This window comes from Diabrotica virgifera, chromosome 5 (assembly GCF_917563875.1).
Source record: "Diabrotica virgifera virgifera chromosome 5, PGI_DIABVI_V3a".
Classification (NCBI taxonomy): Eukaryota; Metazoa; Arthropoda; class Insecta; order Coleoptera; family Chrysomelidae; genus Diabrotica; species Diabrotica virgifera.
In genome coordinates, this window is record NC_065447.1 from 227,668,384 (window position 1) to 227,684,380 (window position 15,997).

The window sequence follows — 15,997 nt, forward strand, 5'->3', positions numbered from 1 at the left end:
GATAAAGGTACAGGAAACCTACTTCCACTTTCATCTGAATCAGTGTCCGAATCTGGTTGATAATCTTTATCCTTTATTGAGTCATCGCTGTCACTTAAATAAAGGTTGGCACTTACCACACAACTTTGTTTAGAGTGATTTTCTTCTGCAACACTAGCCGATTTGATTGCTGCGTCTTGGCCGCATATATCGCTAAGTTCGTGATGTGGTAGGGTTTCTTTATCTTCACCTACAATAGAAAGTTTCGTTACAACTGAAGCAGAGTTTAAATAAAATGATTATTATTAAAGATATTTTTATTAACATTTAGAAAAGCAGTAAATATTGCATTTATTTTTTCACGACTGACTGAAAAAAATAGTAAATTAGTGATAAAAACTTACCTTTTTGTAATCTGGGGTCTGTATTTAAAGACTTAGGTATGTCGGAGAGCGACAAATCTAATATCCTTAAACTTCTTTTGCGAAAAGCCATTGTTAAAGCAATAAAAGACTCACTAAATACCTTCTCTAAAATAACACGCTTTCGACTTTAAATCTGTTATCTGTTTGCTATGTTGGTACGTTAAAAACTAAATATTATATTATTTTCAGAATGCGCCTGTCTGTCATTAATGACGATTTTTCGTTAAAATACTGCTTAGTACAACCTAATAAATTAAGTAATAATTAAATCCAATCTCCAAAAGACATAAACACAATAAATTAGCGCGGCCTGTAAACCATAAAATTACTAAACCAATATTCTAAACATTTACCACTTGATGTGCACTTAATATACTATGCATTTAACTTGAGTTTGTTTTAAAAAGATTAAGTTCCACGAAAATGCACACGTGTGTGTATATTATATTATATACTTGATATATTTTCCTTGAGAGGCATATAATCCTATAATGGACTTAGGATCCGGTTCATAATATTTCATTTGGAGGAATATATTATAAGTTTAAGTCCAGATAAGATTATTTACCTCTAAAGCAAACTGGACATAGTATACATAGTTTCTCGTCTAATTTCGTTTCTAAAAGAGTTTGGACTTAGTATAGTATTCCCCTGAATAATATAGGGTATTCCGATCCCAGTTATGCAATAATGTATTTTTCTGAAAAAATGGACTTAGGATAGTATGCCTCCCATATACAGATATATTAATAACATAGGTATGCAAAGTCCTCAGATAGTGTGCTACTTTTTTTATAAACAAAATGGCGCCCGAAAATCGTGTTTTTTTCAATTATTGCTCTAGAACTCCGAAGATTTTAACTTTACAACAAAAACACTCAAATAAAAATTCACCGTGATTAAATTCTGCATAGAGACGTGTTTTTCCCGATCTGCTCCGACGAAAATTTTCCTCGGAAAATGCGGGTTTTCCCAACAAAATCTTTAATTTTCAAATAAAGATTTAGATAAGTAATTATTTACCAATAATTAAATAATTTGGTGACTTAAAAGCCTTCTTGGTTTAGATTCTAGTTCCAGAAGCTGGTCAAAATTAAACGAATATTTTAGCAACAATTCAATTGTTAATTAATAACTTACGGTCGCAATAATAACCAAAATAATTATGATACACTGATCAAGCTTTGAAATATTATAAAGATGAGATGCCTATTTAACATTTTGTTGACAAAATATAAATTTTTTATTTTTTTGCATAATCTTTAAATGTTTAAAAAAAATAGTTATAAACAAATTAACGTTTCTCAGAAAGTTTTTATTATATTATAATTTTAAAAAATAGCTAAAATGCGCATTTCAAATATCTTGAAAATGAATGCCTTAAAACTTTTTTGCAACCATTTGCAAAAAAGTTATGAAACAGCAAAATAAACATACGATTACTACAGTGTTAATAATTTTTTTTAATTCTTTCAAAGCGTAGAAGTGAGTTTAAAGTACAAGCTAATTATTTATAAAACAATATCGATTATCAGCTTAATGGTTATATTTTACTTAAAGATTATAAATATATTTTTTTGTAATTTACACGCGCGAAAGTAGAATAATACAGTACCGTAGCTACCCGCCCACATACACAACTCGCGCGAGTTTAAGCGTGTCAGTCGCTTCGAGTGAACATTTTATCTCCGGCTCTGTGTCAAGCCTACTTTCGCGCTAAAAATTACAAAAAAAAGTATTTTTAATCTTTGATTAAAATATAACCATTGCACTAATTTTTGACATTCTTTGTGAGTAATTAGATTGTACAATAGACTCACTTTTAAGCTTTGAAACAATTAAAACAAATTATAAACAATGGCGATATCGTATATTTATTTTGCTGTTTCCTAACTTTTTTGCAAATGGTTGGAAAAAATTTTTAAAGCATTCATTTTCAAGACCTATGAAATACGCATTTTAAATATTTTTTAAAATTAGAATATAATAAACAATTTCTAAGAAATGTTAATTTGTTTATAACAATTTTTTTTAAACATTTAAAGATTATGCAAAAAAATAAATTTATATTTTGTCGACAAAATATTAAATAGGCATCACACCTTTATAATCTTTCTAAGTTTGATCAATGCCTCATGATTATTTTGGTTGTTATTGCGACTGTAAATTGTTAATTAACAATTTAATTGTTGCTAAAATATTCGTTTCATTTTAACCGGCTTCTTAATTTATGATCTATACCAAGAAAGCTTTTATTTCACCAAGCTATATAATAATTGATAAATAATTACTGGCCCAAAAAATTTATTGGAAAATTCGAGATTTTCATGGGAAAACCCACATTTTCCGAGAAAAATTTTCGTCGGAGCAAATCGGGAAAAATATGCCTCTATGTAGAATTAAATTGGAGTGAATTTTTATTTTAGTATTTTTGGTGTAAAGTTAAAATCTTCGGAGTTATAGAGCAATAATTGAAAAAAATACGATTTGTCGGCGCCATTTTGTTTATAAAAAAAGTAGCACACTATCTGTGGACTTTGCATACCTATATTAATAATATATAGGATCTTATAATTCGATTAAAGCAATGAAATTGCTGGTAAATAACCTTTCTTTGTACTTTACTAATTACACCAACGTATTATAACTATTTTTTTTCAAAATTTAAAGATTATGCATAAAAAAAGAAAAATTTATATTTTGTCGATAAAATATTGAACAAGCATCTCGTCTTTATAATATTTATAAGTTTGATCAATGTATCATGATTATATTGGTTATTATTGCGATCGTAAATTGTTAATTAACAATTGAATTGTTGCTAAAATATTTGTTTAATTTTCACCAGCTTCTGGAATTACAATCTATACCAAGAAATCTTTGATGTCACTAAGTTATTTAATTATTGATTAATAATTACTTACCTAAAACTTTACTTGAAAATTATAGTTTTTGTTAGGAAAACCCGCATTTTCCGAGGAAAATTTTCGTCGGAGCAAATCGTGAAAAACATATCCTATGCAGAATTTAATTGCGGTGAATTTTTATTTGAGTGTTTTTGTTGTAAAGTTAAAATCTTCGAAGTTATAGAACAATAATTGAAAAAAATACGATTTGTCGGCGCCATTTTGTTTATAAAAAAAGTAGCACACTATCTGCGGACTTTGCATACCTATCTTATTAATATGTAGGATCTTATAATTCGATTCCAGTAATAAAATTGCTGGTAAATAACTTTTCCATGAATTTTGCTAATTAGCCCAGAGTAATAGTAAAAATATCGAAACTGTTAGGTTTTAGGTTTTATCTCATATTAAGTTATTGAAATTTAGTTCCACTGACAATTACGTGGCTGGTCCGATAAGTACTTAACGTCTCCACTCGATGGCGCCACTGTCGTAAAAGAAACCTACCATCGTGTAATACATTCTTGTAGACTGCCTATGTCAAAATATCAGCCAAATCGGACTCTTAGTTTTGTTTTGACCGCGTGTGTAAGCGGGCGTGTTTTGATTGGGGATTTCAGAAAAATGAAAAAAAACAATATCAGTCCGTGATCTGACTGTTGTTTTTAGAAGGGAAATCCCTCAGAGAAATCAAAAAGCGCTTTAATTGAAGACCTTGGGACCAGAAGGGGGTATGCCACCAAACAATATTTTGGAGAAAACATCATTTTAAACTTATTATCAAATCCTGAAATCCAATTTTTAAAATTTTCTTGGTAGTAAGGCCCATAATCAATTGGAAATATGATATTAAATACACAATAAAAGTAACACAAATGTTTATGTAACGGTTTTTGAGTTTTTGAACATTTTTTGAAAAAATATGAGGCTTATCCCCTTTTGTATAAAAAATTATATTCTAAAATATGAACATAAAATGCAACAATAAAATAATTCAGTTGTCAAAATTTTCAATATCTGAAAAGTAGTCAAAATGTTCAATGTCTTCCAGTGGTTCATTATTCTCAATATCTGGTAGAATCTGTTGGCAAACACCAATTTCTGCCTACACTGTTTTTTGCAACCGCAAGGTGCACCTAATTTTTTTGGTTCTATTTTCTTCCCTTTTGTATTTATATACATATTCGTAAACTAGATTTTTTTTAGTCTTGCGCTTAATTTTTTTTGTCGTTGGGTATCCTTGTGCGCCCATCTAGAAGGCGCTTTCTTTTCTGGAGTTGGCAAGACAACTCGAGAAGTCTGTGGGGTATAAACCTATTCATTTTCCTACAATAAAGTTGGTATTTTACTAAAAAGGGATAAGCCACGAAAAACCTTTAGAACAATCCTAATATTTTTTGGTTCGAAAAATATAACATAAGGGGACAAGCCACACATTTAATAAACTTACTGTTCCTGAGTTTATATTTTCCCAATCGCTGCTACTTCCGGATAGTGTATAGTCTTTGTCATCTTAGGTTTTATTTAAAAACGGATCTAGGTCACTGTGTTCAGAATCAAACTCAGAAAAGTCTATTTTCCGTTTACATGCACGGGAATGTTCCGCCGCCATGTTGATTACTACTGTGGCTTGTCTCCTTCTGTTGCAATATAAAGTAATGGTGACACAACGGGACTTAACTACAGCGGCGCCATCTATGAGAAAACTGCTGAAATTTTCTGTTTGGGACATTAATATGGTCTTAAAGTGTGCGCTTTCTACTTTAACTCATTTTTGACGAATTGTGGCTTGTCCCCTTCTGGTCCCAAGGTCTTCAATTCTGTAAATGGTGACTCTTCTCCTTCGATGGAAAGCGTCAAAAAATGGTTTAGAATTTCAACGTGGTGGCGCGTCGGGTTTTGATAAGACAATCCCAGGTATCTCGAAAACGGCCACCACTGAGGATAACGTGAAAGAAATCACGATCTCGTATTGGTAGACCGCCGACTGAAGGTTCGTGAGATAGCTGAGACAGTAGGCATCTCAAAAGATCTCATTGGTCATATACTGCATGCAATTTTTGGCATAAAAAAGCTGTCGAGGCGATGGCTACCGCATTTTCTAACTTCGAACAATAAATGCAACCATGAGACCACTTCAGAGCAGTGTCTGAGCCTGTTTAAGAGTAATCCAAATGGGTTTCTACGTTGTTTGATAACCGTCGACGAAACATAGTTCCACTGGTATACACTACGAGAATAAAACGCTGGACGGAAGGGCCGCCCAAGAACTTTATCGTACCGATCTATTATCGTACCGATCTATTATCGTTATCGTACTAGATACTGCCATTCTATAAAAATAACAAAGTCACTCGTTATTTTGATATTTTAGAAACACCTTGTATACTTGAAAATATTTTATGGTTCTACGCATCATTAATTCCCGCATTTGAGAAAATGTTCGGGGACACACTATAGATTATTGCATAAATCAATAGAATATTAGTCATACTTTCATTTCAAATTAGTCCATTTTTCTGAGAAATTAATAGTTTACAATATTTGCATTTTACTGCATGGATTGTAATGAAATTTTGGGAGTAGCCCAAAGCCCAATCTCCTAATTCAAAGTCTATCCTATATACTATGGCGCTTTTATCATGGGGGCGGTTCCCACCACTTCTCGGGGATAGAACATTTTTATTTGCGAATTGCATGGAGCAAAAGGAAGAATTTTAAGAAAATTTAAAAATGCGTCCTATAATTTGATCTTATTTTTTTCACCCGTCCAACTTTTTGAAAGTAGAAATAACACTATTGCAAAAGAAAAACAATGCATTTAAATTCTGGTGAATGAGGGGTTAAATGTATGTACTTCTCATTTTTCCTTAAAGTACATTAGTCATATATTTTTTTGCACCATATCTCGCTTAGTTTGAATGTAACCGACATTTAACAGTGCTCGTTTTAAAGGCCTTTTCAAACACTACAAAAGCATGAGCATTTTGAGCATGCACCAAAAACCAAACTCTTTTTACCTACCATATCTCTTTTTGTATTATATATAGAAAATTTACGAAGGAACGAATCTCTTTGTTATTTATAATTAAAAAAAAAAATTTATATAGTGTTTTTAGTTTGATGCATAGTTTTTAAGGTATTCACAAAAAAACGTCCTAAAACGTGTAATTTTTAAATGAAAATGGCCAATTATCAACTGCGCATAACTCAAAAAGTATTGAGTTCTCAAAAAAAAGTATAGATCAGTTTTTGCTTAAAAATAGGTTCTCTAGCCACTTCCATGCTTATTTTGACCAATAAATTTTCCACCCCCTTGAAGGGGTGGGAATTGCCCCAAGATAAAAGCGCCATAGTATATAGGGTAGATTTTGTTTCTTGAGCTATTCCCTACTTACTGTGAAAATATCAAGTACATCGATATAGTAGGATGGAATTCGGAGCCAAATACCCTCATTGACTGCCCTATAATAATGCTCTGCTATGATCGCGTGAGAGGACACACACAAGATTCTAGCAAAATTTCAATTTTCTGTAACTTTTCGAGTTTTTGAGTTACAGCAACGAGTTTTATGTCATTGGAAAGATAATTTTACATTCTTTTAAAATATGTAAAAATATACAGGGCGTATGTAAAAAATTAAGATTTATTTTTCATTTCCGGTTAAACCGGAAGCCATATTGTGGGTAAAATTTATTGTGCTAATAGATAATAAAGTACTATATATGTTTGCCAAATTTCAAATTTTAGTTTCTATTACAGAGGTAGTTACGGGCACTCGAATATTTTTTTATAAAAAATTCATAACTCCCCTCCTATGAGGAGTTAAGAAACCTGACTAATGTTATTCAATTTACCGATAGGATATCAAAAATATATCAAAAAATAAACAAATTCCTTGGAGTCATTTTTGAGAAAATTTAGTTCAAATTTATGTCAAATTTTGACCCCTTAAATATAGGCAACCCATAACTTTTTCTGAAAAACGATAATATTCTTGTTATAGCCCCATCTTTAGGCTATATAAATGTTTTTTCAAATTAAATTTATCTTAAACAAATTTTTAGATTGGTAGGGAAATGTGTCGGGTGGGCGGTCGGCCATGCTGGCCGCCATTTTGGATTTGGAAATGTCAAATTCCGTATTTCTATTTATCTATCGATGAGCTAACTTTAAGTTAAATTTCATTCGTTTCGGTCAAAATTTGCAAAAATGGGCCCCAAATAACCCCCCTATTTCGGCCCCCCTTTGAGAGGTTTTTTTCAAAAGCTTAGTTTCTCGACAAAATTCTCTTAAACTTACTCATACCGAATTTCATCGAAATCGGTCCAGTAGTTTTTGCTGGGCGGTGGCGACATACGTACGTACATACGTACGTACATACTTCCGACATGTTTTTTTTATTTGCTTTTTAGACTCAGGGGGACTCAAAACGTCGAAAAAAAGTGAAATCTGAAAAAAATTTTTTTGCACGATCCTATAACTTTATCTATTATACTCATACTGCGTATGTAGTACGATAAAGTAAAAAACCGCTAATCGCCGTAAAAATGAGTGGCGCTAGTTTTATTTTAAAAGATTTTTCCATAACATTTGCTCAATTTGAAGTAAAACGCGCCACAAAAGAGTAAATTTGATACAGTTTGAATTTTGAAACTCTTTTGTGGCGCGTTTACTTCTTTAGCAAATATTATGGAAAATCTTTTAAAATAAAACTAGAATTTTGTTTTGCATCAAAATGAAAATACTTTTTCGCGCCACGTAATATTCATATCAGATCTTTTGTAGCTGGAATATTGTATGCGCCACTCATTTTTAAGGCGTTTAGCGGTTTTTATTCTTGTATCAGGAGTTTTTCAAAAGTTATTTATAAATTAAATGTATGAAGTTGAATGCAATGTTTCTCGATTACACGTTAAGCTTTATAAATTGTCGCCTTTGTCGCATTACCTCCCAAAATGATCTAGTGTCCATCGAATGTACACTAGATTTTTTTTCTATTCGAAATAGATTGAAAAAAAAATTGGGATGGCCGGTAAATAAACTCGGATTGCCCGTTGCCAGATCAAATTTAGCGGTAACCACTACAACTACATAAACCATTTCGGGAATAATCGTTAATTGGATTATACTTTTGTAGCTTAATACCTTCTAAACGGCTTAACCGATTTTGATTACTAAACATGAGTTTGAAACGTATGGACAAGTAGTATCTGATGCATCTAAGTTCAAGTATGGTAACTGAAGCTATTACACGAAATACTAAGCTTGAAAAACCGTTTTTTTTTTTTCACCGATAATAGATTTGATCATAGTTATGAAACCTATAACTTAAAAATTCGAATATTCCCGGATATGAGGTATACACCGTTAGATTTGTCTAGAGTCCTTCTACAATCGCTCAGTTATTGGTTAGTTTAGTATTATTAGTCAAGTTTAGTTCTTCAAAAATCCACAAGGAAAAATTTCCTGTAGCTCGCTGTATACCATTAATTACAAGAAAAATTTAATAAAAAATGTTAACTTGGTAAAAGTTATATTAGTTTAAAAAGCCCCTATAGGGCTACAAACATAGAAACAAAACGTTTTCGCTCTGTAACAAGATCATCATCAATGTTACCTAAAATAAGTATATCCATATTAATTAAAGCAAAATGTTAAAGTTAAAATGATGATCAAGGTAAAGATTGGATTTAGTGCCCAATCATAACCATTTCATATTCCCAACTCATTCCTCTAACAATACTTTACAATAATTCAATCAAGTTTCACACATTAAGTTATTCTGTTCAGCCCACCTTTTACTCTCATCATCTGGTTTGTTTGGTTGCCGGGTCTCTGGAGTTCCCAGTCTCTCAATAAAAAACATAGCTTACTTTAAACACTTTAAAAAAGTTGTAATGAGTTTTCCCTGATAAGTGCTTGATTTTTTAGTTATTTTACGTTGAAACTTACGTAGGTAGTTTACGTTATTTGATTTGTAATTTGACGAATAAGAACCTCCTTTTCATCAGCTACAACTCTGCTTCTACTGGGTCTGCACACTTCATATATAGGTACTTACATCATTTTTTTTTTGTCACTTTATTATAAGCTATATTTTTTTGATAAAATACTTACTTTTCGAGTTATTTGCGAAAATCCGTTTAAAAACTTGTTTTTTGTTTGTTGAAAAATAAACATAAATTTACTCGCAAATAACTATTGAAAACGAAACTAACGAAAACTACTGAAAAGTATTGACAGAGAAAAATCTTTATAGAAGAAAAGTTATTTAAAATTAGTCATTTAATTAGTCACTTTTTTGAACGTATGTTTTTTCACCCCCGAGAAGGGGTGAAACACATTCTAAAGTTAAATTTTCTGGTTTATTTCAAGCACCTACCTACCTTCAAAAAATAAATAAAAAAACATCCAAAATGCCTTAAGGGGCGCCAAAATCCTTTTTTGTACACAGGCGCCAGTACCCCTTACGGGGGCCCTGAGGGTTATCGGCACTAAACTAATGCAAACATGCCATTCTTGGAGGCCTTTAAACTTGGATATTACTATATTACATTTTAAATAGGTACTGTACTATACAGGGTGTCCCAGACTAATTTATCCACGCTATATCTCTTAAACGAATAGAGATTTTCGAATGGGACAAAAAGTTTTCTATTCTACTTATAATACACTTTAATATGGCGCAGAAAAAATCATCCCCTAAATATTCATCCCTTAGTTACAACCCCTAACTTTAATTTTTTTAATAGCACCCTGTATATTTTTTTATAGTTTTGGATGTGGTCTTCTATCGTTCATTCAACACTATTTTTGAAAATAAAATCAGTTCGTAAATAACCAAGAAAATATCAGTTTAGTTTTGTTAATTATATGTCCCAGACTAATTTATCAAGGCTATATTTCATAAACGAATAGAGATTTTCGAATGGGACAAAAACTTACCTGTTACATTTGTAATACTCTTTAATATGGCGTAGAAAAAAATATCCCTAAATATTCATCCTTTACTAACCTGTTTCCAATATGTTCTGGAGTTCCACAAGGAAGCATATTAGGACCAACACTTTACTTAATATACACATCGGATCTTCCAACCACCATTAATACAACAATTGCTACATATGCGGATGACACAGTTATAATGGCTTCAAATCCTATAGCAACAGAAGCATCCGAGGTATTGCAAAATCATCTGACTAAACTAGAGAGCTGGCTTAAATTGTGGCGAGTACAAGTCAACAGTTTAAAATCCACACAAATAACATTTACTTTAAAAAAAGGTGTCGCGCCTCCGGTTTCTATAAATAACACTCCAGTACCAGTCAATACCGCCGTAAAATACCTGGGAATTCATTTAGATAGTAAACTTAATTGGGGCACCCACATCTGGAAGAAACGTCTTCAACTCGGCCTAATCTACAGGAAAATGTATTGGTACATGAGTAGGGAATCAAATCTTAGCCTGGAGAACAAAATTATGATTTATAAATGTATTTTAAAACCGGTGTGGCTATATGCAGCACAAATATGGGGAACAGCAAGTAATACCAACATTCAAAAACTTCAAAGGTTCCAATCAAAAGTGTTGCGCCAGATCTGCAATGCCCCTTGGTATGTTACGAACCAGAGATTGCACCACGACCTACAGCTACCAACAGTTAGCGAAGCAATATCTGCTGTAAATTCTAGATATAAGACCAGACTATCCTGCCATCCAAATCCACTCGCCACGGACCTGCTCAACATTTCTCATGAAAGACGATTAAAAAGACCTGACCCTTTGGACCTCTAGTACATCTGGACATCAGAGCAACAACAAAGTGCAGTGTCATAGTGCAGTGAAATAATCATGTTTTAGTTTTAGTGATTTTTTAAACTTCTTTCGTATTTTTATTCATGTTCCTTAGACTTTTAATAATCATATTTTTATTGTCTGAACTGCCCACTATACTAAATTTTATCTATGTATTATGTTCCAACTAATTGTTATGTCTTATTTTAAAATTATAATGTTATATGTCATGTCTTACTGGGTGCTCGCCACTGGGCGGCTTCCATCTGTGTTATTTTTCAATAGTTATATGTATTGCTTATTGTTTGTGATTAGACAGATTGCAATAAACGTTGGATGTTAAAAAAAAATATTCATCCTGACGTTACAACCCCTAACTTTATTTTTTTTAAATAGCATCCTGTAAGTTAGGGATGAATATTTAGGGGATGAATTTTTTCTACGCCATGTGAAAGTGTATTACAAATGGAATAGAGCAATTTTTGTGCCATTCGAAAATCTCTATTCGTTTAAGAAATATAGCCTGGATAAATTAGTCTGGGACACACAATTTAACAAAAATAAACTGATACAAACTTTAAATAAATTTAATTATATTTATGTCACAACAGAAATAAAATAAGGTATTCTGGTAAAAAAAAACAAAAAAAAACAAGAAACTAAAAAAAACCAAATCTGATGTGTGTGGTAAAAAAAGCATTTACTGGTTGCCTTCGTGATACTCTTGAAAACATGGATCTACGCACAACCCAATCAATTGTCCAGATTTGTCTTTACATATCTCGCAAACAAAGAATGTCAGGGTCCTTTTCTTTTTTGAGGAACAAATCCGACACCTTCTTCGTTTTTCTGCTTTTTTGGGATAATGAGATGAAGGTTTTACCTGACTTTTCCTTGATGAAAGTGGAATTTGAAGATAGTCAAGTATCAGCTGCTCCCTGAATTCTAAGTACGTAATTTTTTTTTCCTTAGCAACATTATGCAAATAGGTACCATTCCATAAGCATACATCGACAAAATGAAAAAATAATTTTAGGTACCATCTAATAGTTTTTCTGGGTGTCGTATAATATGAGAGCATTTGGTCGCTTCTATCAACACCGGACATACGTTTGTTATAGTCGACTACTACACTGGGTTTTTCTTGTTCTACTCCTCGTTTATTAGTTGTTTTTTGAGATCCAGGTCCATGCAATGTTGATATCATAAGCACATCGCGCTTGTCCTTCCACTTCAAAACCATCAAATTTTTCTTTTTCTGAAAGTGCTCTCTCCTTTGCGTAATTTGTAGTCAATTACCACTTTTGGGTTTCCTTTCCGGTTTTTTCTCAATGTTCCTACCACATGAGTCTTGTTTTTATAAAGGAATTCTGCAAGTTTTACACTATTGTAATAATTATCTAAGTACAATGTGTGACCTTTTCCAAAATATCGCTCCGCAAGTTTTGTAACTACAGCTTGTGCATGGCCAATCTCATTGTTCACTGTGTCCTTTCCGGTATACACTAGACACTCCAAAACAAAGCCCTCTGGGGTGCAAAGTTCATACAGCTTTATTCCGTATTTCGCACTCTTATTGGGAATATATTGACGAAATATTAATCGTCCACGCCTAAGCAGCAAGGCTTCGTCTAAGGAGAGATCTCTTCCAGAATATAAAACTTTACGCATGTTTTCAAAAACATGGTCTGCAACTTTTTCAATTTTGTGCAAACGGGAAGTTTTTATATCATCTTTCTTGGTAAAACACAAACACCGTAGAATCTGTTCGAATCTATTCCTCGACATGATATTTCCAAATATTGGGTGGGAATATAGTGGATTCGTACTTCAGTAGCACTTAATGTTTGGCATTTTTATGTTTCCCATTAGCATGCATAATACGAGAAAACGGCGGAATTCATGGGGAGTAGTTGGTTTCCATTTATTCATTGTAGAATGCTTCGGTATTACATTGCCAATAACTGACAGTGCACGTAAATTAATCCACTCGCAAATTTTTTGAAACAAGTCGTCATCAAACAATAGTTCAAATATATCTTTGGGAGTACATTCTTTTGATATATCTATTTTCAAACGTTCAATTTCTGAAAAATCAAACACCTCCGGTTCATCGTCGATTTCGAGCCAGTCGCTGTCATCTTGATTATTTACTGGTGCACTGTCCATTTCAGGAACATTTTCATCAAGGTCACTAACTGCTTCATCACTGGTATGTTCCGAGTCACTAACTGGATTTTGTTCTACACTAGAACCCGATTCTGATGAAGGCTTGTAGCTACTGCCGAAATCTAAAAACATTTCAGGAATTTCATCAGGTTCTAGTATATCAGAAAGACTGTCATCATTTTCTGAGTTCATAATTCGGGCCGCCTCTTCTTGAACCTGTTAGAATAGTTCTTTTATACATCACAGCAAAACCCTGAGAAAGTTATTCTCTAGCAACATTCAAAGGGGTTTTACTACGTATGTTACGTGTAAATATGAAATAACAATACGAAGCTTCTTACCTACGAAGTCTAGTAATCGCAACAGCATATGTACAAAATCTTTATTTAGAGACTATGCGGTTCATATATGTGACGACTTTTTTTAGGCTTATTACTACTATTTAGAATTGGCAATAAAATAATAAGCTGGTGTAGTATTTTATTTTAGTAAACACAGCCTTTTATGATTTTCTTTCTTTGAAATAGACCATGCCCCTGAAATAAGAAATATTTCGTAACATAACCTTACTTTTCAAGTTTAGACCGACAGCGTTTTGTTTTATTTGTAGTAATAATCGTTGTATTGTAGTGGAATATCATACAAAATACCATACATAATACCATACATAATCCTAGGTAAAACAAACATACTTACATGGGCTAAAAACAACAAAAAAACACAGCACAATTCAGAGACAATGTTGCACACGTGCTCGCTAAATTTCTACTAAACGGTAGGAGCTGCACACAGACCATCTGACTCATATATGCGCCGCACTTTTCTATAGACCACGTCCAAAACGCAATACGCTATCTGCGAACGTAACTATTTTATTCGACATTTCGAGCGGTGGGATCTCCGGCTCAAATGTGTGACGCTGGTCTGTGCGAAAAATCCGTGTGGCTCATATATGAGCCGCTTGGTAGCGAATGTGTTAAGGTTTAAGTCTCTACGGCAGAGTTATTTTAAAAGACTCTATAGCAAATTTTGTTATAAGAAAATGACGGATATCATAAAATAATTCAAATAAATAATATTATTAAGATTTGGAATTGTGAAGATAATTTAATATTACAGGTAGAACCCTCAATTATACAACATTTTAATATGGGCTCCTTTAACTTCTTGTGAAGACAAACGCAATTATTCTGCGTAATGTGAAGAAGTTTTTCCGCGTTTAAATAATTATTTTCAGATAGGTTTTTTTCTAGAAAATTTAGAAAAACATTTATTAATATAGTTTTAAATGTAATAATCATAAGTATAGTAAATAATGATGATCATGATGATGATGATGCTGAATATAAGGAATAAATGAATATAATGATGTAGGTATAGTCGATTCGCTAATCTGAGACACAAATGTCTACACTTCAGTCAAAATAAAGATGCACTAGAAATAAAAAAGCACGAGCAGCACTCCCAAATCATTCAAAGTGTCTTGGTTTGTTTCTTTCTATATAGTGAGTGCATTTTTATTGTGATTGAAGTGTAGACAGCTGTGTCTCAGATTAGCCAATCGACTATAATAGAAATTTTAATTAATAGTTTTTGTGACTTTAGCATAAAATAAATTAAATACCTTCAATATAAGGACTACTGCATTTTTTATTTATATGCATTAAGTGCATAAAAGCATATTTTAGTGCATATTTTAACTGTTTTTTGTGCATATTTGCATGCATATTTTAGGGTTTTTTTAAGTGCATATTTCCCGAGCTATACTGATAATATATATGGTACATGTTATAATATACGTATTTCTATATATTATATAATATACAAAATGATTATTTCTTTATAAATATACCACAAAAATAGTTTCGCCGATAACAACTAATAAAAATATTTTATATTTTTATACTGAGTTATGAAATCAGTAAACTACTTACCGTTAATTGATATTCCTACTAAAAATGTAGCAAAAGTAGCAAGAAATTTCCCGAGTCTCTCTGGAATTTTATTCCATAATCTGGAAACCGTTTTATCGTACTTTTCTATCCAAGTCACTGAAAGAGGATCACTAGCCTTGCTGTTTGTTTGCACTGTCTCGTCTAGCCTTTCTGACCCCATCGTCATAAGAAGCCGATTTAAGACTGGGAGATTAGTAACTATCATTTCTGCGGTAAGAAGCAGTTCAGTTTTATCGAGTTGATAAGTCTGTGTCTGAAATATTAAGTATTTGTGTATATTAATGTTTATATTAATCGATATTTACAATAATTAGTTTATATCTTTCGTATTTGGAAATGAGACTTTAACTGTTTAAGGATGTATTAAATCAAAATGTACAAATGTACCAAATATATTCAAATGGACAAGAATTTTAATAAAAACTAAAGATATATAAATACTCCGGTCAACTTACGCATCCAAGGCTACAAAAATTACCATCAAGCTGAAAATTGGCAAGATTTTTCAAAATACCATCATAAATGAAATCTAAAAAGTCCTCATAAATCCGACCCGTGCTAAAAATTTTACGCGGGGTCAAAGGTCACCAAATATGGTTTTTAGCGATTTTCAGCGAAACGGTAAGTTTTATCGTAAAATTAGTTCTAACAAAAAATGTAGATTAGATAATTATCTATAAAAAAATTCCTTATTACTTTTTTTCCTGAGAGCCACCGTTTTTGTGATATAACGATTCAAAAAGTGGTAATCGTCATAATATGCG

The 15,997-nt window shown here is 32.2% G+C and overlaps 1 protein-coding gene across 1 annotated transcript in view; it reads right to left on the reverse strand.

The window, feature by feature from the left end:
* LOC126885299 (uncharacterized) overlaps positions 1–15,472 on the reverse strand; it is a 120,908-nt gene extending 105,436 nt beyond the window's left edge. The window contains exon 1 of the mRNA XM_050651815.1: positions 15,213–15,472. Coding sequence (XP_050507772.1) covers positions 15,213–15,438 — 226 coding nt within the window. The 5' untranslated portion in view covers positions 15,439–15,472. The remainder of the gene's footprint in view (positions 1–15,212) is intronic.
* Between the last annotated feature and the right edge of the window lie 525 nt (positions 15,473–15,997).